General features: G+C 47.3%; 2 protein-coding genes across 6 annotated transcripts in view; one reads left to right on the plus strand and one right to left on the minus strand.

The window, feature by feature from the left end:
- LIFR (LIF receptor subunit alpha) overlaps positions 1–7,511 on the plus strand; it is a 75,124-nt gene extending 67,613 nt beyond the window's left edge. For all 5 annotated transcript variants that reach the window (XM_034656982.1, XM_034656983.1, XM_034656984.1 and 2 more), the window contains one exon: positions 362–7,511. In XM_034656982.1, the coding sequence (XP_034512873.1) occupies positions 362–985 (624 nt within the window). In that variant the 3' untranslated portion in view covers positions 986–7,511. The remainder of the gene's footprint in view (positions 1–361) is intronic.
- Positions 7,512–16,840: 9,329 nt separating this feature from the next.
- The window catches only part of EGFLAM (EGF like, fibronectin type III and laminin G domains), a 184,051-nt gene continuing 174,112 nt past the window's right edge, over positions 16,841–26,779 (minus strand). Inside the window, exons 21-23 of the mRNA XM_034656987.1 lie at positions 22,745–22,828; positions 19,540–19,643; positions 16,841–18,742 (exon numbers count right to left, since the gene is read on the minus strand). Of these exons, the coding sequence (XP_034512878.1) occupies positions 18,588–18,742; positions 19,540–19,643; positions 22,745–22,828 (343 nt within the window). The 3' untranslated portion in view covers positions 16,841–18,587. The remainder of the gene's footprint in view (positions 18,743–19,539; positions 19,644–22,744; positions 22,829–26,779) is intronic.

Genomic DNA, 26,779 nt, shown 5'->3' on the forward strand with positions numbered 1-26,779 from the left:
CCCTTCTTATGTTTATCTTTTAGTACTGGCTTCCTTTTAAGTCTTTTGTGAGAAGTTTTTAACATGCGAATATCATCCAGTGGGAATGTATTGAGCAAAGAGCATCTTTAACATGTGCTGAACTTCTGCACTGATGAATGTTAGCGTGTTTTTACTATGCTCTCTTTTCCACTGCTCCTGATAGCAGGACGTATTGACATGTGACAAAGTAACTGTTCTACTGTGCACTACAGAATAGTAGAGGCACATTTTAATAAGTAGCTGTGCGAAAACTACATAAGATAATGCCGCTTTTTGTAGGAAGGGCATTGTGGCAGCTGTTAGCGCTCTTCTTAATGATTGCTTTATAATTTCTTTCTAGGGGAACAGTGCTCTCAAGACATTGGAAATGAATCCTTGTACCCCAAATAATGTCGAGGTTCTGGAAACTCGCTCAGCAGTTCCGAAAATAGAAGACACAGAAATAATCTCTCCTGTAGCCGAGCGCCCAGAAGAAAGCTCTGATGCAGAACCCGAGAACCACGTGGTCGTGTCCTACTGCCCCCCCGTCATTGAGGAGGAAACGCCGAACCCGGGCGCGGATGAGGCCGGAGGGACCTCTCAGGTCGTTTACATTGATATCCAGTCTATGTACCAGCCTCAGGCGAAACCAGAGGAGGAACAAGAAAACGACCCTGTGGGGGGCGCCGGCTATAAGCCACAAATGCACCTGCCCGTCACTGCTGCTGTGGAAGACCTGGCCGCAGAGGACGACTTAGATAAAACTGCAGGCTACAGACCTCAGGCAAATGTAAATACTTGGAACTTAGCATCTCCAGACTCTCCCCGATCCACAGACAGCAACAGTGACATTGTCTCTTTCGGAAGCCCCTGTTCCATTAACTCCCGACAGTTTTTGATTCCTCCTAAAGATGAAGACTCTCCGAAATCGAATGGGGGCGGGTGGTCCTTTACAAACTTCTTTCAGAACAAACCCAACGACTAACAGTCACCGTGTCACTTCAGTCTGCCATCTCAGTAAGCTCTCCGTCCTGGCGTTCCCGGGCCAGCACTGGGCATCTTGGAGGGATCCTGTGAAGTATGTTAGCAAGGGGGACCTCACTGCGCGCAAGTCACGCTCCCAAGTGTTCATGTGCTTTTAATGTAGTCTCGCAGCCCAAGCAGAGAACTCAGAAATTCAGTCCATGCAACTCAAGTTTGGAAGCGATCTGTGATTGGAGCCAAAGAATTCTCTCGTGCTCTACCTTCAGGAAGCACTTCATGGCTAATACTGTCCAGTCCGTCCATGCAAAACGAATCCCCCAGGCACGTGTTCTGTTCTGCTAATGGTTTTCTTGTACGGATGCTTTATGGAATTGCAAGCCAACTTACAGGCACGGGAGAAAAATGTCAAACGAACATGATGTTTGTTTGCCTGACACTTGCTCCATTCTAGATGAAAACCAAGCACAGATTTCAAAACTTTCAACATTAGTCTCCTCTATCCACAGCACTTATACAAAAAATTAATATAATTTCTAATGTAGTGACAGCTATTTAGTGTTTTGTTTGATAAAGTATGCTGATTTCTGTGCCTACTGTATAATGGTTATCAAACAGTTTTCTCAGGGGTACAAACTTTGAAAATGAGCGTGACACTGACCAGCCCAAATTAGAATCATGTTGTCTTGCTTTAGGAGGCTTTGCAAACCTTTCCCTTACTCTGTAGCTTGCATGCAAACTTCCCTTATTGCCGTTGGTTGCCCTGATATTTAAAACTGAAATTTGTAAGACTGGGGATCTGAGTTTTGGGTTTTTTTTTTTAAATCTGGTTTTTTTTGTGACACATTGTCCGTTTTATAAATACAGGAGCAAATCCAGTATTACCGATAAACCTAGAAGTGCAGTGATTGACTATCTGAGCTCACTGCATTCGCTATGTGTGCAGTTCTGAGTGGCTGCAGGACCCCCCAAGAGTGCCATGTCGCGGAGCCCCAGTTCCCCGGGCAGTGGTGGTCTTTGACACCTCATAGCAAAGGTTCCTCCTCAGGCATTTTGGCAGCTTCTCCTTGTGAAATGATCGTCAGTCTAGACTATATGATCCAGTCCTCAAATTTTTAAATCTAAAACTAAAAAGACAATGCTTCCTACGGGAACAGTTCCTCAAGGGCTGTTCCACGCAAAGTCCATGAGACTCCGTGGGTGTCTTCACAGCCTCGTCTGCCCGGCCTTTCTTGTCATACGTGATGTCTAGAATGAATGTGGTTTTTGGAAAGCAGAATGAAAAACTAAAAAGCGTATCTTAATTTCCCCTACCCCCAGGTCATCTATCCATTTTGTCTTTTGATAATTAAGGCAAAGTACCAGAAAAATTGAAATATCTGAATACATAGAGATGTGCCTGGTTTTGTTTTGTTTTGTTTTTCTTTTTTTAATCATCTGAGGTTCTGTGATTATAATAGATTTTTTTTCTAGGTCCTCATGTTTCTTTATAAAAACCATGTCATGGAAAAAAGCCACAAGGTGACAAGGTGCAAAATCCATTTGGGTACTCTGTGAATCCTGATTTTAATTGCTAGAATTCAACTAAATTCTTGAGCTTCGTGAAATATGGACACGTGGAATGAAACAGAACTAATGACGTATGCATTTAGTATATGTTAAAACCATGTAAGAGCGCCTAGAGATTTTCAGCCATGAAAGATGTCTCCAACCAGAGCCATCCCTGACCATTTGCTGCTCTCATTTATCCTCTTGAGCTCCTCTCCTCAGCTTGCACCCCAGACACTCAGACCTGGGGCTGCCCGCATTCCCTGCTGAAGCTTGTCCTCTCCGTCCCCCTCCTGTCCCCAGCTCCTGCCTCGTTCCCCATTAAAGCCAATGGATCCTGTACTTCATCTCTTTAGGATAAGTGTTGGCTAGGGTGAAAGTTGATTGCTCTGAGCTACACTAGACTGAGAACGGGGAAAAGGCCAGAAGCGACTGTTGGATCTCTGCCATCAGTATATGTGCATTGCAGCTGTGGCCATCTGGATCGGTGCCCTTTCTAACCTATATAATGACTCATCTGTTTGGCTTACAGTGAATATCACTGGGCTCTTGAGTCCTTTCACCCTCTCCAAGACTCCAGTGCTTTGCCTGCACGAGGAAGGTTCAGAGTGCAGCTTACCTCTCCCCTGGCCCTGGAGTTCTCTACACAGTGATCGCGGGGTGGATGGGAAGCGGAGCAACTGTTAACTGGGCAAGCTCTTTATAACCTTCCATATGTCCCGAAGTATGTGGTTTAGGGCTGAGGCCAAAGCAGGAATGAAACAGAACTAATGATGTATGTGTTTAGTCATTACCACCCCCGCCGCCCTACCTGGGCATGTGGGGCAGCCTCAACACAGGGAGAGAAGACACTGCCCTTTGTCACATACCCGGTTGCTTGTGGCACTGGAGACCCTGGGAGATGTGCACTGTGTGTCAATGCCGGGACCGTGCTCAAGTGTGAAAAGCAGTCTTGCAATTGGTCCCGCTCTGTCCAGCCATTTTAGCTCCTCTCCCTGGGGGAGGGGAAACTAAAGGCTAGTCGGTAGGGCAGGCTAGATGTGTTCCCTTCAGCCCTTCCTGGCAGGCAAAATAATTGGGAGATCCCTCTTTCCTCAACTATGGCCTAGTCATTGGTTAGAAAACTCTTTAAGTATCCGAACTCAGTTATGCCCCACTATGTCTGTTTAATAGTCATCCATATTAGGACACATTTTCCTATCTCGTACAAGCCAGTTCGCTTACAAACCAATTTCAGATCAAGCTTCCCTTGTGAGGAATGGGGATTCTGGTGGTCATTATGACTGCATTTCTCTTGTGAGTGGCCCTCCTAGATAAACAGTGTTTAGTATAAAAGTATTCTCAGAAGACGTAGCTAGAATTTTGACACTAGACAGAGCTTGTACATCGCGTGCTGCATGGATTCGTGCCCATGTGCAGTTGAAATCATCAGCGTGTGGAACTGTAGAAGCCTGGATTTGAGATTGTGGCCCTAGGTGTCCGGATAGTTGTGTGTTTGTGTGCTTAGGTGATAGAGATGCTTTGTTCCTACAGCTTAGACTCTGGAGCAGCCATTCATGGGAAAGGTTAAGGGCAAAAGGATCAGCCTCATTTTCCATACTAGCATTACTTTCACGGCTCACGGATCTGAAGGACGGCATTTAGAACACCGAGTACTGTTGCACTCAGAAACTGTGGTAAAAGTCTCACTGTTAAAACTCCAGGCAACTTGTATTCTTGTTGGAAATCATCAGTCCTGTAATTTGTCTTCATACAGTCCATGTAAAAACATGACAGTCTTTTCTGCATTTGAATAATTAGATGTAGGTTAGTGAAGGAGACTAGGGAATATTTTCTTCCAAGAGGAATTTGAAATCAGTTTTATGGCATTTTGAAATTAAAGTACTCCCTAACATATCAAAATGCAGAAAATGTTATCTCAAATTTTTTGACTGCTCAGGCACATAATCTGATAAGACTTTTTTTTTTTTTGTATTTACTCTAAAGCAATTTTTACTGTTTTCTGTTTTGAACCATTTAAAATTTGCATACCTTTTATAAAATGCCCTTTTTTCTTATCTGGAAAGACTAAAATTAGGCATCCCAGAAGTCCATTGTGATATCATTAGCTAATTTCAAAACAACTAGACAACTAGGTACATGGTGGAAATTCAACGAGTGATTGTTTATTGACTTGAGTCCCATTCCAGAATGCGCACATTAAATGGTTTTCACGAAGGGTGGTTTGTACCAGGATCTAGCTTGTGTAGACCCAAGACTATTGGCTGAAAGATTCAGATCTACTCAAGAAGTAGCTCCGGTTTGAGCGAAAACTTGGGAAAGACTCAGCAAAAGCATCACTAGATCTCTTCTCCCCCCTCATTGTGAGGTTCTGTACATCTTTTTGTTTGATGGGTACAAAACTTGGGATGTGTTTGTACCAACCAGCCTTGTTCTAGCAAACCAACAAGACCTTGGTGTGTGAGCTTAACTATTAATATAAGGACTCATTCATTCTCTTGATAAACTACTTGTTCAAAGCATTTATTTTAAATTGGTATTTCCCACTGAAACAAAATTCCGTGGTACCCTGCCCATCTTACCTTTTATATCCAGAAGAAAATTTTTCACAGAAAGTGATTTTCTAAACTTACTGGAAATGCTTCCTTTAGACATGAGCTTAGAATAGCATTGGAAATCACTTGGAGTAAATGTGGTCTGTTTATGTCTGATTATGTACCTGGGCTATTAATATTTAAACCTCTTATTTTCGATAGAGTGGTGAGATTTTTATTTCTTTTCAGTTTGTGCCTTTGTCTTAACTATTACATGATCATATTCATGCCAGTCATAATACGAGTGAGCTATTTTTAATGCCTGTATGGAGGATTAAGAAGAACATTCAGTTAATTGATATGTCAGGCTTTATTGTGTGTGGTCAAATTCCACAGGATGTGATTTTATCTAGAATATATTCAAATTCTCACAATTATGATACTGAGTTATGACAGGTTTCTGTTATTTTTAACCATGAGTAGTGCTTGTTTCTCCCTGTATTAAGAATGTTAATATTTTGGATTATAAGTGTCCAAGTTGTAGACAGAATTCACCTATGCAAGATAGACTCTGTGCAACATGTTTATGAAAATTAAAAGTAGTGTTTTAAGAGGGAAACCTTCTGAATGTTTTCATCTACAAGTGCCTAGCTGAAGAACCGTAGAAACAATAAATTCAAAATCTCTCAAATAAGTAAGCTATCACTGATTGAATATTAACCAAATACAGAACAGTAATAACTTACATTACTTTTTGATGGCTATAACTGAACACCCTAAAAACTTAGAGATGTGATGGGAGAAATGAGTATTTCATTGATAAGGAAATTAATTTGTGTTACATTTACATATATTTTCTAAGATTTCCTTTGCAGTAGCCACTCAGAACTTTAAAAAGCCAAACAGCGAACAACATAGATCTTACGCTGCTCTTAAGCCAAAAATACTTGGTATACCTGGTTGAATGGCTTATTTAAATGTATTGAATTTCCTTACACATTTAAAACGTACTTCCCTTCAGAATTATTCCATTTTAAAAATGGGTCACTTTCAATTTCTGAACTTACTGTTCCTCCTAAACATTCCATTATATTAGAAAGATTTGTAGGTGGTAATAACAATTTTCATCGAAACTTGGACAAGTTAGCCATTAGGTTTAACATTAGTATACTGGCAATTGATCATAGAAAACAATACTAAATAATGATTTTCATTAAAAAGTTTCAAATATTCAGCCCCCAGTTTGATTCCAAAACTTTTTCCTGTTATTTATCATACACCCTTCTATTTAATTTTTTCCTTCTGACATAATGTTTTGGGAAAAGGTGACTATGTTATGAATAGTTGAAGACAAAACACAATAAGAAACCCCTATTCAGTTGGTCGTTATGGAAGGGTGGGTATTCTGTGCTGCCTTGGCATTTGTGTTTTCCTATAATTTTCTCAAAAAGGAGCATGGCTTTTTCTTAAATACATTTCAATTCAGAATTTCTTGAAAAAGATTGGCCTAGATGGAAAGACATCCAAAATTTGAGATGGTACCACCTTATAAGCATGTCCAAAGGTTGAAAATCATTTAAAAATACTCAACTATCCCAAAGGAATGTGTTGCCTTTTCTTCTCTCTCACTAGTTGGCCTTAAGCCAGAGGTCGTCTTCATGTTTAGGAAATTGCCATTTTTTTACTCTCAAAATTGCATTATAGTGAATTACTGTTTACAAAATACACATACTGTGAACAGATAGAAGTTTTTGTCTTTTATAAGGTTGTCTGTAGAATGAGTGTCTTTTTAAAAGGGTTGTTATATGTTAAATATTTTCAGTTTTTTTTTAATAAATACTAGTAACTGTTTACTAATTTTTTTTGGTCATGTGTGTGCAAATGTAGCTGAAAGATAGGGAGAAACTGCACGTCCACAACTGGTCCCGTTTTCGTTTCTTGAAAAGTTACCACTACAGACTTTTTTTTTTTAACCCGAATTATCATTTGTGATGTTCTGTACCTAAAATGATGCTTAATCATCGTATAAGGAAACCTTTAAATACACATGTAGAGGAAGCAAAGTATAGATTGCAGTATATTGGTGTGATTCAGTCTGATTCACAGAATTCCGAGTTTAATGTGGAATAAAACAACTCCACTTAACAGAGATGACAACTGAAGTATTTTCCGCCCTGTGAAAATTTGGAGATTATGTTGCTGTTAGAATGGAAAATTTGAACATTTTATATCATATAATTTCAGAATTTAGTTTCCATATCTTTTGGAGAACATGGTTATATCAAGAACATAGAATATAAGTAACCTATTACTAAGACACCTTAAAAATAAAACTAGTATGCTTGGCTGTTAACTCTAAAGATGTTACTTATGTTTGTTTTTAAAATGCATGTATTTAACAATTTTATCATAGTATTGTCATGGAAAAATAAATATATTTTCTTACAACTTACACTGATGGATTTGGGCATTACTGTTGTTTTTTCTCCTGTTTTAAGCACTTACGAAAAAGTAGCCTCTGCTTTGTTATTGTTAATACTTCTGTTAATTCTCATAAGAATTACGGTGGTTTATGAAGCAATCACACAGGGCTCTAACTAAATTTTTAGTATTTTTATACATTGGTATGCCATTGACAGAATCTTCCATATGTTCTACTAAATCTATATTCCGTGTCCCAGAGAAGTTAGCGTAAAAATAATCAAAAAGAGGGAATCCAACATCATAAAACAAAAAATGAGTACTGGTCCTGAAGGTATGTTTTTTTTGTGGGTTTTTTTTTTTTTTTAAGATTTTATCTGACAGAGACAGCCACCGAGAGAGGGAACGCAGGAGGAGTGAGTGTATGTTTTTTTTTTTTTCCTCTGAAAGCAACCTAAACATTTCTGGAGATTCTGGGAATATAACAAAATCAGTTTAATTTCAAGTCCCTGAATTTGGAAACACAGTCATTAATTCAGCAAAACCTCAGTAATTTTAAAGTACGAAGTGATCGTAAGTAGCATTTCTTAAGGGGAGAAATGAAGTCTCGGTCCTACGGAGCCTGTGCTGTACTCAGAGTCAGGACTAAAATGTGAAAGGGCTACAATTTAACCTGAAGAAACTAGACCAATCTGGAATTAGTCGTGAAGCACATGTTCAAATTTTTGTCCTAGAAAAGCACAGACATATGATCTGTCTTCCGGGGAGGTGTCCGTGCATAATTTGTTTCCCAGATGGTGGATTCTGGAGCCAAAATGTATAGACCATCCACCCCAGGAACTTTGAAAAGGTCAGAAGGAGAGGAATGGTAGAAGTATTGGGGGGAAGGAAAGGAGAGCTGTATGAATTTGTTCTCTACGGTATTCAGCGTCACTAAAATGTTAGTTTACAAACTCAAGATCTTTACAAAAGAGCTGTGTAAGAATTAGGTTTGAATGGCCTATAAATTTGACCCATTACCCTTTCCCTGGAGCGACTAACAGAAAAATGGAATAACGAGTATTTATTCAGTCTCTGGGAACCAGCGAAGTTGATTTAACAAGACCGGTCTTGAACTGATTTGGATTAAGTTGGAGTGGATTTTATCCCGGAGTGATTCGCCTCAGATTAAAGAGGCAGGAAGAGCTTCTGAGGAGGAGGACTCCGGTAAGAACCGGAAGGTGGAAGCCGTGTTAGGGGAGCGCGAGTGCAGTGCACGGGCCGCTCCTCCGTCCCGCAACTTGCCAAAGGAGAGACGAGTGGAGGCCCAGCTCAGAAGGAATCGGTCTCCCCGGGCCCAGCCAGCTTTCTCACTGCCGTGGAAACATGTCTTCGCTGCAGACAGCCTTCCAAGGCTGGAGCCAGGCCTCCGCTTCCTGTCCCTGGACGCGCTTGCACACACCCTCGCTCACCTTGCGCGGGGCGGGCTCTGATTCCAGAGGCCAGGCCAGGGCCGGAAGCAGCGAGCAGCGAGACCCCGCACCCTCCCAATCCCAGATCGCCCAGTGACCAGCGCCAACAGCACCCACCGTGCACAAATGGGCCTGGAGTCCAATCTTCTGTTCCCGTCGGTGGCTCCTTGCCTTTGCTGTGGCGGCAGATGGGGGGGTGGGGGGATTTCCAGTGAGGCCAGGTGGCTGCCGCCGAGTCTGGGCTGCGCGGGCCTGGCTCCCCGCCGCCCTCACCACCGAGTGCGCCCCCCGCCCCNGCCCCCCCGAGTCGGCCAACCTCTCAGTCTCCTCGGCTCAAAATGGTGGGGCTTGAGGACCTCTTTTTGCAAAGGGCTGTGAGGATTCCGGATAGTGTATGCAACGCTCCCAACAGGGTAGATGTGGCATTGTTAACCCGTGCCTCTATCCTTCCAGAAACCTCAGGAATGCCTCTTTCTGACCAGCACCTTCAAGGTGTAAATACCTTAAACTCGGGTTAGATGCACCTGAGGTCACATCCCACGGTCACCCAGACGGATGTTGCATGGCAAGAGCCTGTTCCACCTGCTGACAGGCTGGACTTGACCTCTCCTCAGCTGGGTAACCTTCTCCACCCTCACGTCTCAGGCTAAGCATGGCTGGCTCAGAGAAGTCTCTCCCATTGCCTCAGTACCCCACCTCTCTGTGCACCCCGCCTCCATGCAGCTCCCCCCACCTCTCCAAGCACCGAGCACAATTCTAACGCTTTCTTTGACACAGGAATTGAGGGGCGTCTCGGTTGCCGCTGCAGCCACAGGTCAAGTGCCTGGTACTATTCTTGAACTAACTGGACCTTGAAAAGCCAACGCATGGCTTACTGTGTTCCTGGACGTAAGAAGTACCTTATCGGACAGAGAGGTGGTCCGCCTGGGGACCGGTCTCCAGCCATGGAAAGACAAGGGATCCTCGTTGACCCGCATGCCTCAGACAAGGAACGGAGGCTCCCTGTGGTGGCCTGGGACGCTCCTTCCCAGGTTGGCGGGGAGGCTTCGTTCACCCGAGGGGCTCAAGGATTCGTTGCCTGCCGTTACGCTTTGCTCTCCCTCAAGGACATTTGCCTTCATGCTCGTATCTCTTTGACAACCGCACATAAAAGATAAATAGGCTTTACTGAAGTGACCACAGGTGCGGGCCCTCCTCCTACCACGTCCAGCAACACCTGCACCTCCTCCCCGCTTCGAAATTTATGTCGTTCTTAGTCTGCATGACTAAGTTGTCCATTTCTGTCCCCACCTCTCTTCCCCGCAGTTGCATAGCTGTTTCTCCAGAAGACAGGCCTTGTGTCATCTCTCAGACATTGACTAGGTGGGGCAGGGAGGTCCTGCTAAGTTCTCCAGGCCACACCAGGCCGGAGCCTCCCGCTCCACCCAGGGGCTGACACATCTCTTCTCTATAACCAAAACTTTCTTCTCTCAGGTCAGGTGGCCGCAAAGAGCTGGGCCTGGGATGCCTTGTGCCTCCAAGCTTACAGCCTTAGGGTTNGGGGGGGGGGGGGGGGGGGGGGGGTGGTATCATTCCTCCCAGCGCCCAGTGAGGATTCTGGTGGGCGTGGCCTGTGTCACGTGTCCATCCCTGGGGCGGTCACGTGGCCGAACAGAGGTTCTGTTCACAGGCCACTTGTACAAAAACCACACATTCCGAGTCAGGAGGATCAGTCCCCGAAAAGAAGAGGGGTGATGTTCCGAGTGAACAAAATATCCACTACAGGCTCACTAAACTAGAAAATAAAGAAAAGGAAAAAATCACACTACCTTCTTTTATAGCATTAGCTATTTTTAACACTTTTCCTGTTACCCTTTCAGATATTTTTCCTATGTGAATGTGTATATATAAATATTTGCACATTTCCATATATATATTTACGTGTTCATATATATGAGGGTTACACTGTATATTCTGTTTTCAAACCTGATTCTTTGACGTATTTTTGAAAATCTTTTCATATCAATAGAATATTTATATGGCATTGTTCTTTCAGGGATGTATAACACTCTAGTGTATGGATCTATTATTTAAATTTCCTATTCCTTATTCCTTATTGAATTCCTTCATTCTTATTCATTTATAAAAGTGTTGTTACTTTTCATTAAGTAATGGATGACTTTAAAAGCCAGACAGATGTTTGGCATTGATTTGGTTGGGACTATAAACCAGCACCTGAGCTTCCTCACTGCTCTCCCCTACACGAGGAGCCGTTGACACGCTCTCCTCAAGCGCTCCGCAATCGACTTTTCTATGCCATAAAATGTGGTCTTTTTCCTACCGACTGACTACGGAGATTCCATCCGAATGCCGAGTTCTGCTCACATGTACTTCCTCTAAGATGACGGGGCGGCCAGCAGGAGCTGGGAGTGGGGACTGCTGCGGGCTCATGCTGGGTGGTCTCTGGAGGAGGTAGCTGCCCGGCTCAGCCCCAGCCAGTCGTCAGGGCACCCACACCAACAGCTGAACTCCATCCTGGGCCCTCAGCCATAGGGAAGGGTCCCTAGGCCCAAGGGAAACAGGACTTTCAGGAACAAGAACGGGGATTTTGACACATGTTGATGCTCCTGGGAATAGAAGTCCCTTTATCCTGGGAGTCTTTGTTTGACTCCTAATGCAGGGAAGGAGCAGACGGTGGCACGTTCTTCAATATGAGACACAGGATGACATCAGGGGCGTCTTAGGCAAGCGAGTCTGGTTTCCGGCGAAGTACTGTGTGGGGTGCACAGCGCGGCACTGAGGGTTGATAAACTGTAGTAGGCAGAATTCCAAGACGGTCCCCACGATTCTCGGCCCCTGCTGCCCAGGCCTGCTGCCATCCCACTCCCTGGGGTGTGAGCCCCACCATGAAGGAGAGGAGATGTCACTGTCATGATGAGGTGACTCATCAATCGACTTGTGTTAATAAAAAGGAAGATTATCCGGGGTGGGCCTGGCCTAATCAAGAGTTCTCGCAGGAGGGACCAGGCCTTGCAGTCTCTGCGGGCTTGGAAGGAGCGGGTGGCCCATGAGCACGCCCAACGAGGCCACAGCCCCGGCCGACACCTGGATTTCAGGAGCCGTCTTCTCTATCCTTCATCTTCTCCCCCGTGTCTCATCCCGGGGTTGGTTCCCCCATAGCGCATCCGCAGTAACCGTTCACGAAATGAAAGTGTGTTGGGGTGTGTCTGTGAAGGGGGTGCCAAGGCAGCCCTCGTGAGGACCCAGCTCATTCTGCCTCCTTCCATCCTAACAGCCCCAAAGCCCCTGAACAAACTGCAAGGGCTTCAGGCTGCCGGGCCAGAGGCAGTCATGTCACCGTGAAGAAGATGCCAACACTCGGCAAATCATTTTAGCTCCCCAGCCCTGTTTGAGGGACTAGACCGACCGTCACTCAGCTTGGTTGTAGCTACGCGGCCTGGGCAACCCGTGGGCCCATTTTCTGCTCTATTTGACAGTCCACCTTGTCACACCCACGCTCCCCCGGGTGCCCTGAGAGCTGAAGTCCACGGGGAACACAGGACGTCTGCGGCCGGGGCCAGGTCTCCTCCAGGCTCCCTCGGTCTGTCTGACAGCTCCCTCCCCTGGCCTCTGCCTTCCCGAAGCCCATTTCCTAACAGGGCTTTCACAGCTCAGCCCCCGGCTGGGTGCCTGTTATTTTGTTGCTAAATGAGGAGAGTTGAGCAAATTTTTTGAGCTCCCCTGGCCTTCCTTCTCAGAGCCATTGCAATCCGAGTCGTCTTGTAGCTAAGACAAAGCTTCAGCCCCATCACCATCACCGGGCGGTCCCAGGAGGCCGTAGCCCCGGGCTGGGCCCTTGCTGCAAGATGGGCAGCCGGGACACTGGGCGGGGTCATACCATGTGCTTAGAGACTTCCGAGCCTTTGTAAACCACTTGGCCCTTGAGCAGGTCAGCGAGACAAAGACAAATAGAAAGCAGCCACCTCATCCCAAAGACTGAGACATAGTGTTCCTCTCACATCCTTCCAGGAAAAGACAAGTGCTCCAGGAGCCGTGCACTTTCTAGGACCAAAGATGTCTCCGCAAGGGCCGGCAAGAAGAGGAGGAGTGGCAGGGAGTTTTTTCTGCTGCCTGTCCTGCGCTCTCTGTTCTTGGCTTGGCCGGGGCTAGGCAACGGCCCAGGGGAGCACGCTTCTGCTTGGAAATTGTTTGCAACAACTCCCCTGAGCTCTGGAGGTTATTTGCGGAGGGGAAGGCGAAGGAGAGAAGGGAAAACACTTCAAACCCAGACCTCATCACAGGCTGTGGGTCCCCGAATCCCATTCCAACGGAATGGCTGGTGTTTCTGTTTCCAGAGTCCTTGAGATAAGAGAACTTTGGAAGAAGGCAGACTTGGAGCTCTGATGAGAAACCGGCAAGCAGACACTTGGGTACTGGCCTCTGTCCAAATCCCCTTACCCATGGGCCTATGCTGCCCATCACAGCCAACGTGAGGAAGGCCCAAAAGGCCACTGAACAATCCTGGGGTCCTTGGGCCGGTCGTGTCTGACTGCAGGCCGGGAAAAGGGGTGGGAAAATTCCATTAGGAAGCATCATGGCTGTGTCCTCATGGTAGGACCACGGCAAGTCACCCGGTCTTTCTGGCCAGCTTCTGTCTTCCCAAGCCCAACAGGCCATGCCATCTGCTCTGGTCGCCATCAAAGGAAGGCTCTTATTACGCTTGAACATGTGATCATGAGGCTGGAGCGTAGTGATCCACCGGGGCTACCCCAGAGGCCAGTCCATGCGGTTGCCTGAATGTAGCCACCTGTAAAGCTGGAACTTCCGAACCACAGCCTGGAACTTCCACCAGACCCGCCGGCTTTGGTGCCTGCAGACCTCGGGCCTCGCGGCCGCTCTGGACTCAAGCAGGACCCTTCTACTTCCCTGCTTTGTTTTGTGTGCTGCAAGATACCCAGTGAGGGCCAGGGAGTGACCCCCGCTCTCCATCTGGGGAAAAGGCACTCGGGCGTGGGCTTTAGCGCCACAAATCCCTTGTTTGGGATTCTGATGGGGATGCCTTTCCTGCCTTTGAGAAGCTTGTCGCACACCTGGACTGGCAAAGGGCCGGACTGGCCCGGTTCGTACCCCACCCCGCCTCCATGCGCACGGGCACCTACCGTGTGGCTGGACTAAGCCGGGGCAGGAAGAGGCCAGAAAGGGAACGGGGAGCGGTTAATGTTTTGTCCAGACCTCTCTTGTCAAAGATTGTCTTTCTACTCGGAGCTGGAATTCTCTGCCTTTGTTTTTCCCCCAGCAGCTGGGCCTCTGCAGGCTGCCCCTGGCGTTTCCCTCCCAAGGAGGAACAGCCTTCGGGGGCAGGGGGTTGGCCATCAGAGCTGAAAGGGGCTGGGAGCCGCTCCTACTCCCCATTCTTCTTCCTTTGGGAACTCTCAGTGCTAAAAACAAGCTTTCTGAGAACCATATTTTTCTGGGTTAAAGGTGAAAAATGCAGCATTTCCTCCAAGTGGAAAGTGCCGGGCCTGCCAGCTCCGGGCACATTTCCGAGATCCTTCCTCCCACTCAGGGAGGAGGCAGCTCGCTTGCAAGGGGGAGAAGCAATGAGGTGGGTGGTGAAGGGAAGGCGAGGAGGGAAGTCGGAAGGAAAGCACCGGTTACTCTGCAGCCCCGGCAGTTCGGGTCCGGCAGCCCGAGGCCTGTTTGTGTTGGCTCAGGCCTGGAGGCTGGAACGGGACCGGGTCTGGAAATGCAGAGCAAATAAGAGGGTGGGAGAGCCGGGCAGCCGTTCAGAATGGTGCCCGTCGGCCGGGGGTCATCAAGCTTCCACTCACGGGCTTCTGAGACAGTGCGGGGACAAAGAAGACCCCACGGCCCTTCCTGAGAGAAATCCCGCAACCGGGCGTAGAGGAAGCGTGTGGTTGTGAAAGTCAGTTTTAATAGGAACAGCAGAACACCCCTGTCCTCACCCCCCGCCCACCCCCTCAGCCAACCTCGCTTAGGGCACATGGAAGTCTGGGGGATTTTCTCAGATCCTGACCATGGCACAAAAGGTGGTTTTCAGGAACCCGGGCTTCACGACACCCCTGCTGGGCAGGACAGGGATTGCTTGAACCCCCGAGCTCCCTGGCTACCCAAATTTCTCTCGGGACCCCAGGGCCCAGGCAGCTTCTTCAGTATTCTTTCAACAGAGCCGCTCCCCAAAAGCTATCCTGTGCCCCTGCTAGTCCCCCTCCTCAGAATAATAGCACAGCCGCCAAGTGTCAGGCAACAGGTAGAAGAAGGAGGTACAGGGCACAGCAGGTGCGGCTGGAGGAGGGACGGATGCTGCCCCGTGGGCCCTGCCTGGCCGGGCGGTCACTGACAGCTTCACAGACCTCACCCCTGCCCCCAGGAGGACCGCAGCCGGGGGCACCGCGCTCTGACCGCACCACCTCTCCCAACAGCCTATGCCTTGGTGTGCTGGCCGGATGGCATTAATGGCCCGGACCTTGCACCCTCCCTGGGTGACTTTTTCTCCCCTGCAGAGGTGCGGTCTGCTGCTTCGTCACTTCAGTCGATGGACCTTGACTAACAGGATGTGGCAGAAGGGACATGAGCAGTGCCCAATGTAGGCTGTCAAAGGCCTTACCCCTCTGCTCAAGTTTCTTTGCCCTCCTCTCTAGCGAGAAGGGCATGTCCGCCTATCCCCTGGGCCCACGAGGAGGATGAGAGCCACATGGAGCAAACTCAGGTCACCTCACCGGCCCAGCCAAGGCCATCTTAAATGAGCCAACTGCCACCCATGTGAATGGGTCCGGCTGAGACCCGAAGAGCCAGGTGGTCAAGCCCGGCGAGCTCAGCAGAGCTGCCAAGCCGACTACCAGGGCCTGTGAGCACTAGACCCTTCCAGCGGAGTGCAGGCCCCGAGGCTCTGTGGCTGCGTGGCACGCAGGGTTTGTGGCGAGACATAACAGACTTGGAGACGACACCAGGGCTCCCACAGAGCCAGCCTGAGCTGGCCTCAGTCTCCTGCCACTGAACCCAGGCCCAAGTCAGCAGCTTCAGAATGCCGTGTGTTTCCCCATCACCACCTCTCCTGTAAATCCGTCCCGTATCTATCTCCTGGGCTTTGTCCACCGGGAGGGTGCAAGAGCCCTGCTCCTGGTTTGGGATATAACCTGCCGTGCTCTCTGACCCTGAGCCCCGAGGTGACCCACACCTGTGGGGGCCTCCCTACTCTGCTGCCCTCTTGTCAACAGGATCTCCCGTGCCCCCCGCCCACCACTGGGTCACCCTTTCTAACCCCTTCTGCGTCCCATCCAGGGGGCAGTGGCCCACAATTCTCATCAGCTTTGACACACACTCCCAGGTCCCCGTCCCTGAGTCATTGCAGTTTTATCCAGAGAACACCTGCAGGGAACAGCAGCTCATCCACAACGCGACTCTTCTGGCTTCCACTCAGCTGCATATTTTGCTAAAATCACAATGTTTTATTTGTTTGCGGTTGAGGTTTGTTGTTGTCGTTGTTGTTGGGTTTTGGCTTTTGGTTTTGTTTTTTTGGCTGAAGGCAATGGATTCAGACTGTGCTATGAAAGTGAGCCCACTCAATCTTGGGAAGCACGGCTCCTAGCAGTCTCTAGGGAAGACTAGTCTCTAGGCCTGACTACGTGCAGGCTACGGTGCTTGGGAGGTGGCAAAACCTGCTTTCTAAGACATCCTGACGCAGAACCTTCTGATTGATTCCCTGAAGGGGACAGAGAACACAGACATATCGGATTAAGGAATGGAATACGCTGGGCTAAGGAAACAGCACAAAAAAATTGTGCAAAGACATAAAGTCCAGGAAGAGTTCAGGAAACCGTGTAGACTATAGATCGAAGGATACAGGAACACATGTAACAATATGATAGTTCTGTATTTTCTAAGCCGAATGAGCAGGAAGAGTTTGCAATTAACTGAACTTGGGAACAAAACAAACAAAGACAAAAAAAAAAAACACCCCACTTTCTACCACATGGCTTTCCTGCAAACCCCACTCCCCCAGCTGCCATCCGGAGGAGCAAAGGAATTACCAGGACTGTCACTGTTGTGATCACTGTCCTTATTACCATCGTGCTTGTTGTCCTCCCCCGGGAGGATCCTGGTCATTGGAGGGCCCCAAGGCAGGAGGTAGAAGGCTGAAGCATGAGGGGAACATCTCTAGTTTATTCATTTTGCAGACTTCTTAAAGTGCTGACTGTCGTGCTTTTGCCCAAAGCTCAAAGTCTCCGCTGAACGCAGGCTGCACACACCAGGGTCGAGTCCTGACGGGCTAATTATAGGCTCTTATGTGATTCAGAGCCTATTTCCCTCCTCTTCGGGGACAGTGTCCATCTCACCTTTCCCTTGGCTAGTGCCGTCCTGGGGATGTGCCAGTGAGCCAGCTGTCTGCAGGGTTACCTCCGACGGCTCAGAGGCAGCACCCCGCTTCTCTGCTTCTCACCCAGACGCTCAGACCATGCTGAGGGCACCCCCTGCCCCAGAACAGCCTTGGAATCACCAACTGTGAGACCCCACTTGCAGGGATCGCGTCTACAGCTCGTGACGAATTGTATCGGTGTCCATCTGTGGACACGGCTTCTGCAGGCATCAGTAACATCTCCCCCAAATGAACAGAAGACTGAATGCGTGAGTTCTAGCCTTCTTCATCTCCTTTATTCAGGTTCACTACAGAGGTTCCCTCTTAAAACAAAAATGACAGTGGCCCTCCTCGGTAACACATGTGCCTGTTACTCTGCTTATCCGGGAAGCTTCATGTTCGTCTCCGTGAGCCGCCAACATCTCCCACAGGAGAAGAGTCAGCCTCCCCAAGCCGCCCACCCAAGACAGCTACCCCACGCCAACTGATGCCACGAAGGGCCCAAACAAGTCTCTTTGGGGGGACAATTTTTAGGAAGTGTGCAAAGAATTCAGGGTTGTCCACACAAACTTGCAAAAGTATACCACGTGGACAATCTGCAGCTATAAAAATATACACATACAAAAAGACAGCTACAAAATCATGGTGCCCGCTTTCTTCGATTTGCATTATAAAAAGTAGGGATTTTCCATTAAAGGTAAACTTTGGTGGGGGGGGCAGCAGTATAACCGTGATTCCCCTCCTCCTGATTTTCATGGGATGTCAGAGCACACTGAACCAGTCACTGAGGAGGGAAGGGATTAATCCTAATAATTCACGGGCCAAGGTGAGAAATTCAAGGTTCAAGGTCAGATAGTCATTCTGCTGTCAGTAAAAGTGTCATGAGTCAGGGAAGGAGGGAAGTATTTTAATACTGTCCTTTGGGTCTCTCTCTCTTTTTTTTTTTCCTTTCTTTTTTTATGCACTATGAATCACAACATAGTCACTGAGCCGCAGCAGACGGGCTCTGGAATTTGCACTGATGTGTGATCTCTGGCAGCCCCTACACATTCAATAGACAAAGTCCGACGCTTCCTACACAGAGTATTCCATTGGTTTGGCCCACAGCGTGTCAGCAGGAAAGGCCACTCAGGGACTCCTGTCTTGGTTCTAGTTTCTCATCAGGGGGTACTTTCTCCTTGATGAGAAGAAACACACCCGGTCCCCGGGCCTCTGTAGATGGCACAGGACAGGGTCGCAGGGCCCCGGGGAGTCTCCGCGTAGAAGGCTGTGTCCCTTGGGCAAGGCCAGCTGGTGTTACTTGGCTCCACAAGTGTTGATGTTTTTGCCATCCACAGCGTCTTCCACGAGGGAAATGTGGTAATCAGTGGACAGGGTGAAATGAGAAATACAGCCCACGAGGCCTCGCATGTATTGCCTGTTAGTGTGCACCGCGATTTCCCTCATTCCACCTGCCAGGAAGCAAGAGGGAGATGGGGTGAGCCAAAGGGGAGCCGGTCTTGTTAGGACACTCGAGTGTTTACTGACCAAGGTGTCCCTCGGCTGACAGGATGAGTGAGGGCTGTGACCCCTCTGACTGCTCAGGGCACAGCATCGGTCTAATTCATATAACCCTTGAAGGAACATCGTATCGACCCAACACTCCACCAGAGGCTATAAATGCCCACCTCACATGTGACCACTGACCCAGCTGACCACTTGAAACCAAATAGTGCCTGGGCAATTGTGAAACGTTGTATAATGTCCACGGAATGCAGCAGGTAGTTAAAGGTGATGTCATCTTAAACCGAAAGAAAGACACTGATACTGAAAGCTTTCAATTAAGTTCACTCTTAGGAAATATCATTTGGATAGAGATCTATTTTCGTGTGTATGTGTCTGCAGTAGCGGTTTCCAAACTATTTACAGAAATACTACTCATTCTGATTTTGAGAGGGAACGAGAAAGCTCCTCCTTCCTCAGAGGGAACTTTTGGAGCTATATTAAGCAGGTTCTTGTTCTATAAACAAGAAAAGCGCGGTTTTCCTGGTAGATCAGTCCAAAGCACAAAAGCATCTAAGTGCTTCCTGCCCCCTCAGCCGTGAGTCAGAAGTTCAGAAAATGGAAGAACAGAATTATCTGGCAAGCTTCCCAATTTCCTAGTATTTGATCCAGGGAAGTGCACCTCTTTGGGGGAACCCCACCATGACCAATGGAGGCCTAACAAGAAGACACTGGTGGAATTCAGAGTTGGTCAAAGGTCACTTACCCACATACAGAACTCCATTGCTGTTGAGCTGCCGCATCATGCCAGGTGACCTGCCTGTCCTGGCCCCATAGTCGTCCACCGTTATCTTTCCGGATTGGCCATCCCTGTAGAAACCACCATTGTTGGTGCTTGATTCAATTATTCATTCATTTTAATAAAACTGTATTTAAGTATCCACTCTGTTCCAGGCACTATGCTAAATGATGGAGGTGCAAAAATGAAAAAAAAAAAATCCCTGGCCCTCAGGAGTTTATGGTTTCCCAAGGCAAACAAAAAAAAATTCAAATTGTCCATGACAATACTGTGTCACACGGCAGAGGAGTGCCAGGATGCTGCGGAACACAGGAGGAGAGAGGGTCAGGAAAGCTTCAAGGGAGATTCGGTCTGAGATGAGCTTCGAAGGCCGGGTAGGTCAGGTGAAGGAGGAGAGTAGAGCAAACAGGAGGTGGCAATGCCAAAGAGAGAAAAGACAGAGGGTTGGTACAGGCTGGGCATAGAGAATTCTGGAGGTGGGAGGAGAGTGGCCAGAAGCAGATGGTGAATGGCATTTCTCCTGAAGGGAGCCAGAGAAGAACAGAACTGTAAGGGGAAAAGTGGTGGGGACATGGGGACACGGGGTGAGTTTGAACAGTATTCTAAGCAAAATGGGAAGGCAATGAAGCAGGTAAAGGATTACTATAGGGGAGGACAAAGAATGGCTGAGAAGTTTCTAAAGGACCCAGAGAGTCACCACCCAAAAGTGACTCAGAGGACAGTGGAGTGGAGGGGTTCATCTGTGGCAAGGGCTTTGCCATTTTCTAAGCTGGTTTCCCAAACTATCTAGTCCCAGGGACCTTCTTCAAAAAACCAGCTGTTTGTAAGGCTCTTGGAGGGCTGTACCAACCCAGGCTGTACTGTTTTTCTTTTTAGGAGTTCATTACTGGTCTTCTCATATTCCTTTTTTATAGCAACCTGTTCTTGTTTCTTGGATCACTAGTCTCTCTTATCTCTCTGACAGTAGTAATATGTTTTATCATTTTTTCTATTCAATTATCTGTTTCCTTCAAATTGCTTTGTTATGTTGATTTGTTCTGCTATCCATCTTTTACATCGGAGATTTTTTCAAATGCCTACTGATTCCTGACTGCCGCTTCACAGGTAAGTGAAGAGAAAAAGCACTGGAGTGCTTGGGTGGCTCAGTTGGTTAAGCGTCCAATTCCGAGCCCCACTATAGGCTCTGCGCTCAGCCGGGCGTCTGCTTGAGACTCTCTCTCTCCGTCTCCCTCCCTTTCTGCCCCTCCTCCCACTTGTGTGCACACTCTCTCTAAAATAAATAAATAAAATCTTTAAAAAAAGAAAAAAAAGCACTAGAAAGCAGACTGGAAGCTCTGTGAGCAGGATGGGTTCTGCTGACTGGGGCTTCGTAATACTGGGAGCTGGCTGAATCATTTTCTTGGGGGACACCTGAATTTCCTTACTGTGGGGGATAGGCCTGGCTCCCAGCATTCTGGAATCTCACTGAGGGAAGAATTATGGGGTTCTTAATATTCACCCTATGAGCTTGCATACAGTCCCGAGCTTTAATTTATTTAGTTTATACAGTACACAGTGGTCCAGTATTTAGTTACGCCTAGTGCCACTGGCTCAGAAACTTATTTTACTTTCTCCAGAGAACTGCCTTTCGTTATTTTCCCATGGGCAGGGAAAGGGCAGTGTGCCAGCTAGATGAGATAGAAAAGGGGCTTGGGTTCTAAGTCCTCAAGTAAATTCAAGTACATATTTTGAAATCAATCTTCCCGCTTTTAGCCCTTCCTTCACCTTCCAGAGGTTCCTGGCTCTACCCTTTTTTGGGGGATACGATAATATAAATCCAGTTGGCCAGGCCGCACATCTAGGTAGGAACTCTTCTAGTAACGAGCTTTAGAGGTAATTGTGTTCTGCCCTCACCCTCGAGAACGTACGCTGCCTCCCCACTTCGGATATGCTTTTTAAGAATCTCATACCTGAATGCTGTCATGGGCAATGCCCCCAACAGCTTGCCTTGCCTGACCTGCCTTTTCCACCCCCTTACCATTACTCTAAAAAATTCCATTTCCCCCCACTTTATTTCATCTAAGAATTTTTCGTTTTTTTACATCTCTGAAATGAGGCTATGTCTTATAATCAGTGACTCTTAGGTTTGAAAAAACATGGTATCAACTTTTAAGGTAGTAAGTAATGGACGGGAGAGTGGGGTCCAGCAAGACTACTCCACCCACAGCCCATATGTGAGCTGAGAAGGAAACTGACCATGGTAGCCCCATGGTTCCCCTGCCTCACTCATGACCTCACCCACAGACCTTCCTGGGAAGGGCTATGGTAAATGCTCAGGGAACCTGAACCACAGACTTTATTCAGCTCAACTCCTGGAACCTTCATCTAACGTGGCAAGACTGACATTTTTTTTACAGAGCTAAGTTTGGGCCTGTTCTTTGGTTTCTCAGAATATACTGTTAAGAATATGGACAGAGGGGCGCCTGGGTGGCACAGCGGTTAAGCGTCTGCCTTCGGCTCAGGGCGTGATCCCAGCGTTGTGGGATCAAGCCCCACATCAGGCTCCTCACTGGGAGCCTGCTTCTTCCCTCTCCCACTCCCCCTGCTTGTGGTCCCTCTCTCGCTGGCTGTCTCTATCTCTGTCGAATAAATAAATAAAATCTTAAAAAAAATAAATAAATAAATAAAAGAATATGTACAGAGGTTAGTAAAACTAATTTTAAAGGAATGATTCACCCAAAGTTAATCAAAAGTCAGGGTAGTGACCTCTGTGAAGGGGGAGATATGTCACTGGGGCAGGGTACACACAGCTTCTAAAGCTCAGGTAATGAAATGTCAAAAAAAAAAAAAATAGTGGGCAGTTGCCTACACAGTGAGATTTGAAGCTTTCCTCAAAGTCCACAGGCCCTGAAATCTGATCCCACTAGAGAGATCTACATCTCACAAGATAGCAAGGCCCTCTTCCAGTTTAGCCATCAACAAGTTCCCTCTCTGGAAGATCTCTGTCGAGTGCAGACTTGGAAGGTCAGGCTCTCTGGCCTGTCAGTGTTCGGGAAAAGCAAGGGGGAAATTAGTCACAAAACGCCCTGAATGACCCAGTTGGGGAGCAGGATACTGGGGCCACAGGGACGTGGACAGCACATCCACTTCTTGCTGAGCTCCGGCTCTGTCTCAGCCTGTGGTGGGGACTCACCTAACAGCCTTGACTCGGTGCCACCGACCGTCACTGAAGGAGCCATTAACCATGATGGTGGCCACGCCACTGCCCAGGTTGTAGCTAACAGCACGAGAGAGAAACAGACAGACAGAATCAAGACACGTACAGACAGACAGGCAACCACAAACGATTGTCACTGCAAAAATTTCTTGGAACTCAGAATGCAGTTTCCTTAGTACAAAACAAAACAATTATTTGTAAAAAGCATTAGGTTTCCAGGCTAGGCCATGAATGATCCAAAAAAAAAAAAATGTTCTCTTTAAATTCAAATCATAGTAAAATATACGTAACATAAAATTCACCACTTAAACTATTTTCAAGGGTAAGTTAGGTTGTGTTGAGGACGTTTACATTGCTGTGGAAGAAATGTCCAAAACTCGTTTTATCTTGCAAAACTGAAGCTCTACACCCCTGAAATTACAACACCCCATCCACCCTCTCCCTGGCCTCTGGCAACCACCGCTCTGCTTTCTCTCTGTGACTCTGACTACTCGAGACACCTCATGAAAGTAGAACCAGTGTTTGTCTCTTTGTGAAAGGCTTCTTTCATTTAGCACAATGTCCTCAAGGTGTTTGTTGGTGGGTTTGTTTTGGCCCCATGTACAGAAGCATCAGTCCTACAGCCTCAGGGGCAAGAAGGGCCCCATCATTTGTAATGTGTTGTACTAGGTCAAGTACTGTCTCCCCAAAATTAATGTTCACCCAGAACCTCAGAATGTGACCTTATTTGGAAAGAGAATCTTTGCAGATGTAATTAGTTAAGATGAAGTCATCCTGGGTTAGGGTGGCCCTAAACCCAATATGTCCTCATAAAAAAGGGGAAATTGGGGGGACACAGAGACAGAGACACGTAGGGAAGAATGCCACATGAAGATGCAGGCAGAGATTGGAATGGTGCATCCGTATGCCAAGAAACACCAAGAATTGCCAGCAACCACCACTACTTGGGAGAAAGGGATAGAACGTTCTCCCTCAGAGCCCCCCCACTGAAGGAACCCACCCTGCCAACACCCGCTTGTCGGACCTCTCTCCTGCAGAACTCTGAGAGAATACATTTCTATTGTTTGAAGTCACCCAACTTGTGGTAATTTGTTATGGCAGCTCTCAGAAACTAATACATGTGTTTTCACTTTCTGAAAAACAAAGCAAAACAGAACACGGTGGAGTGGGCTGAGCCCCAAAGAGATCAGGAGAATCTGCCTAAAATCCCGAGGCTAATGGATAGGACTGAACTTGGTATCTGATCTGCTCCTCCCTCCCCATTACTCTGATATCAGCCCCCTCAGGAGCTTTGTATTTTCTATGTCAGTTTCCAGATACCCTCATACCCTACGGGTCTCAGAAGATGTGCACGTGCTGTTTACCAGAGAGAAATGTCCCTCTCAGTCCAGTGCTCATTTAATAATTCTAGTATAATTCAATTCAACAAATATTTCGTGAGTGACTACTCCAGGCTGGGCACTGGGCCAACTGCCTAGACCTCCCCTTGATAATGTAATAAAGCCTAACGTAATCACGCTTTTCAAAGAAAATGTGTTCCACCAGGGCACCTCTCTCCTTAGCTTATAAGAGGACATGTCTCTCCGTGACTTCATCGGCCAAGAAATAGGAATGTTGAAAGGAAACCTGGATTAGTTGCTGAGCTCTTCCATACACTTAGTCTGAGAAAAAAGCAAGAAGAGAAAGCACGTGGCTTTCCCCAGGGAAAGCATGATGGGTCCTTTCTGTAATCATGGAGGCTCCAAGGAGTGACCCGGCCCATTGACACCGAACCAAGCACACAACTTGGGTGACCTGACAAGCTAGGAAACACAGGTGTCACTGATCCTGAAAAGTTTAGGGCTTCCTAATGAATTTTCCCATATCCAGTGTCTCCTTGTAAGAAGCAGCCTGGAGGTAGGATTTTCAGATTTAATTATTTAGTGGCCAAATAACTTTTGGAAGAAATGAATGAGGATGAAGCAGGGCTGAGAGCTGGTTGGCACAAACTGAGCTGAATCACCAGGCGTGGCTTTAATGAAAGGCAGAGCAGGGTAGTAGAAAGAGCATGGGCGCTTGGATTAGACTAGCCTGCCTTGATTCCCAGTCTTGTCAATGACTAACTCTGTGACCTTGGCCATTTGCCCCATCTCTCTGAGACTGTTTCCTCATCTGTGAAATGGGGTAACAATACCTTCCCTAAAGGACTGTAGGGAATAGTTCATAAAAGAGGATGGCAGTAGTAAGATCCAAACAAATAACCCCACCACCCCCAATATATGCAATCTTTAATGCAGCTCACATTCTAGGTTGACAATATATCCGGAGGAACCAGGAGTAAGGGGAAAGTTGCCACCAACAGTTAAACTCATCAAGCTTCTTCTGGAAGAGTAGTCATGTGTGAGAGTGAACCAACAGGCTGTAAATATGTAACGACAAAGGTCAGGAAAACCCAGATCTCAGAATCAAGGTGACTTGGGGATAATCTCAGGGACGCCAGACTGGAACATGACTGTGATCCAGTGAATGCAAACCTTTCAGGTGTGTTTGGACAAAAGACAGGCTTTCCTCTTCTGCTCTCTACCCTGGTAACTTACGCTCCTGTTCATGCAAAGAGCCAGAACGTGCTCAAGGGAGTCAACAATGACCCTAGAAGCCAGGAATCTAGCCCTCATTGGGGGTGGAGGGTGGGGAGGCAACTCAGTTGGCCTCTCCACAGCCTGACTCTCCAACACCCCCCACCACTCTATCCCACCCTCCAACTACCCTCCTGCTTCCCCAGACACCCTGTCACCCTGCAATATCTCTTTGTGTTTTTTTGTTTGTTTGTTTGCTTTTTTGACAATCATAAAGACCAAGAACAGACGGTTACCTGCATTGGGAGAGGGCATGGGGGGGCTCTCTGGGGTGTGAGAAATGTTCTCTATCTGGTTCTGGTGGTGGTTACACAGGTGTCTATATGTTTAAAAACTTTTCAAAGTTATCAAGCTGCACACCTAACATTTGTACACTCCATGTAAGTTTTACCTCAGTTTAAACAGAAAAGGTAGAAACATACGAATGAATGAATAAATGCACAGATGAATGCATGTCTGGCTTCTCTATCAATGCCTTGTGAATCTGGTTAGCATGACTTGGTTATTCTGATCCAAATTTACCCGCTCAACTTGCTGTGTACAGGAGGCTATGGGGCTGAGCACTGAGGTGGGCCGCCAGGAAGAGCAATCAGGTGAGGTCTTTTGGAAACCACGTGGCTGTCTCCATGTGGTGACCCCCCTCAACTTAGTCGTACCCCCTTTGAACTGTAGCACAGGGCATTTTGCTAATGTCAGATCTCTTCCTTTCATCTGTTGCATGGAAATGTTATCAAGGTCACATGGAAATAGTGGGAAGCCTGTCAATCAGGTGGTTTTCACAAACCTGTTCACTGGCTTTTATGCCCCATACACAGTCATAAAATGTAATGAAACAAAACCACCAAAAACTATACTCAGCTGAACACTTTGACTCTCTTTCTTCTACTTAATCTTGTACATAGAAACCCAGAAAACATTTGCTCCAAGGTAACAATTTTAATAATCAGTACCACTAACAGCTGGATAGGCCAGACCCTGCACTAAGCCCTTCACGTGAATTAACTCATTCAGTCCACACAACTGCTTGCTTCTAGCTTTTCCAGAGAGGCAGGGTACCTCGCCCGACGTCATGTGGCCATGGAAATGGCACATGTCTGACTCCAAAGCCCAGGCAGGTGACCGTTTCAGACCCTGTTTCTTCGGGCCTGGTTCCTGATCGTTTCCAATCAGATTCTGGTGCCACGAGGCCCTGGGCCATCAAAATCTCTGGGGGTGGTCCCAGGAATCGACTTCTGAGACCAGCCCCCCACTCCACCCCGCGCTGACTCTGTACATGGACATTTCAAACCAAAGGCCTGCATTTGAACTCCTTTCCATGTCTGGCCTCCCACAGTGCTTCCCACCTCTGTGCGGGGTGAATGGACATGGCAAGTGACAGCCCGGAGGAAGGAAGCGC

This window comes from Ailuropoda melanoleuca, chromosome 3 (assembly GCF_002007445.2).
Source record: "Ailuropoda melanoleuca isolate Jingjing chromosome 3, ASM200744v2, whole genome shotgun sequence".
Taxonomy (NCBI): Eukaryota; Metazoa; Chordata; class Mammalia; order Carnivora; family Ursidae; genus Ailuropoda; species Ailuropoda melanoleuca.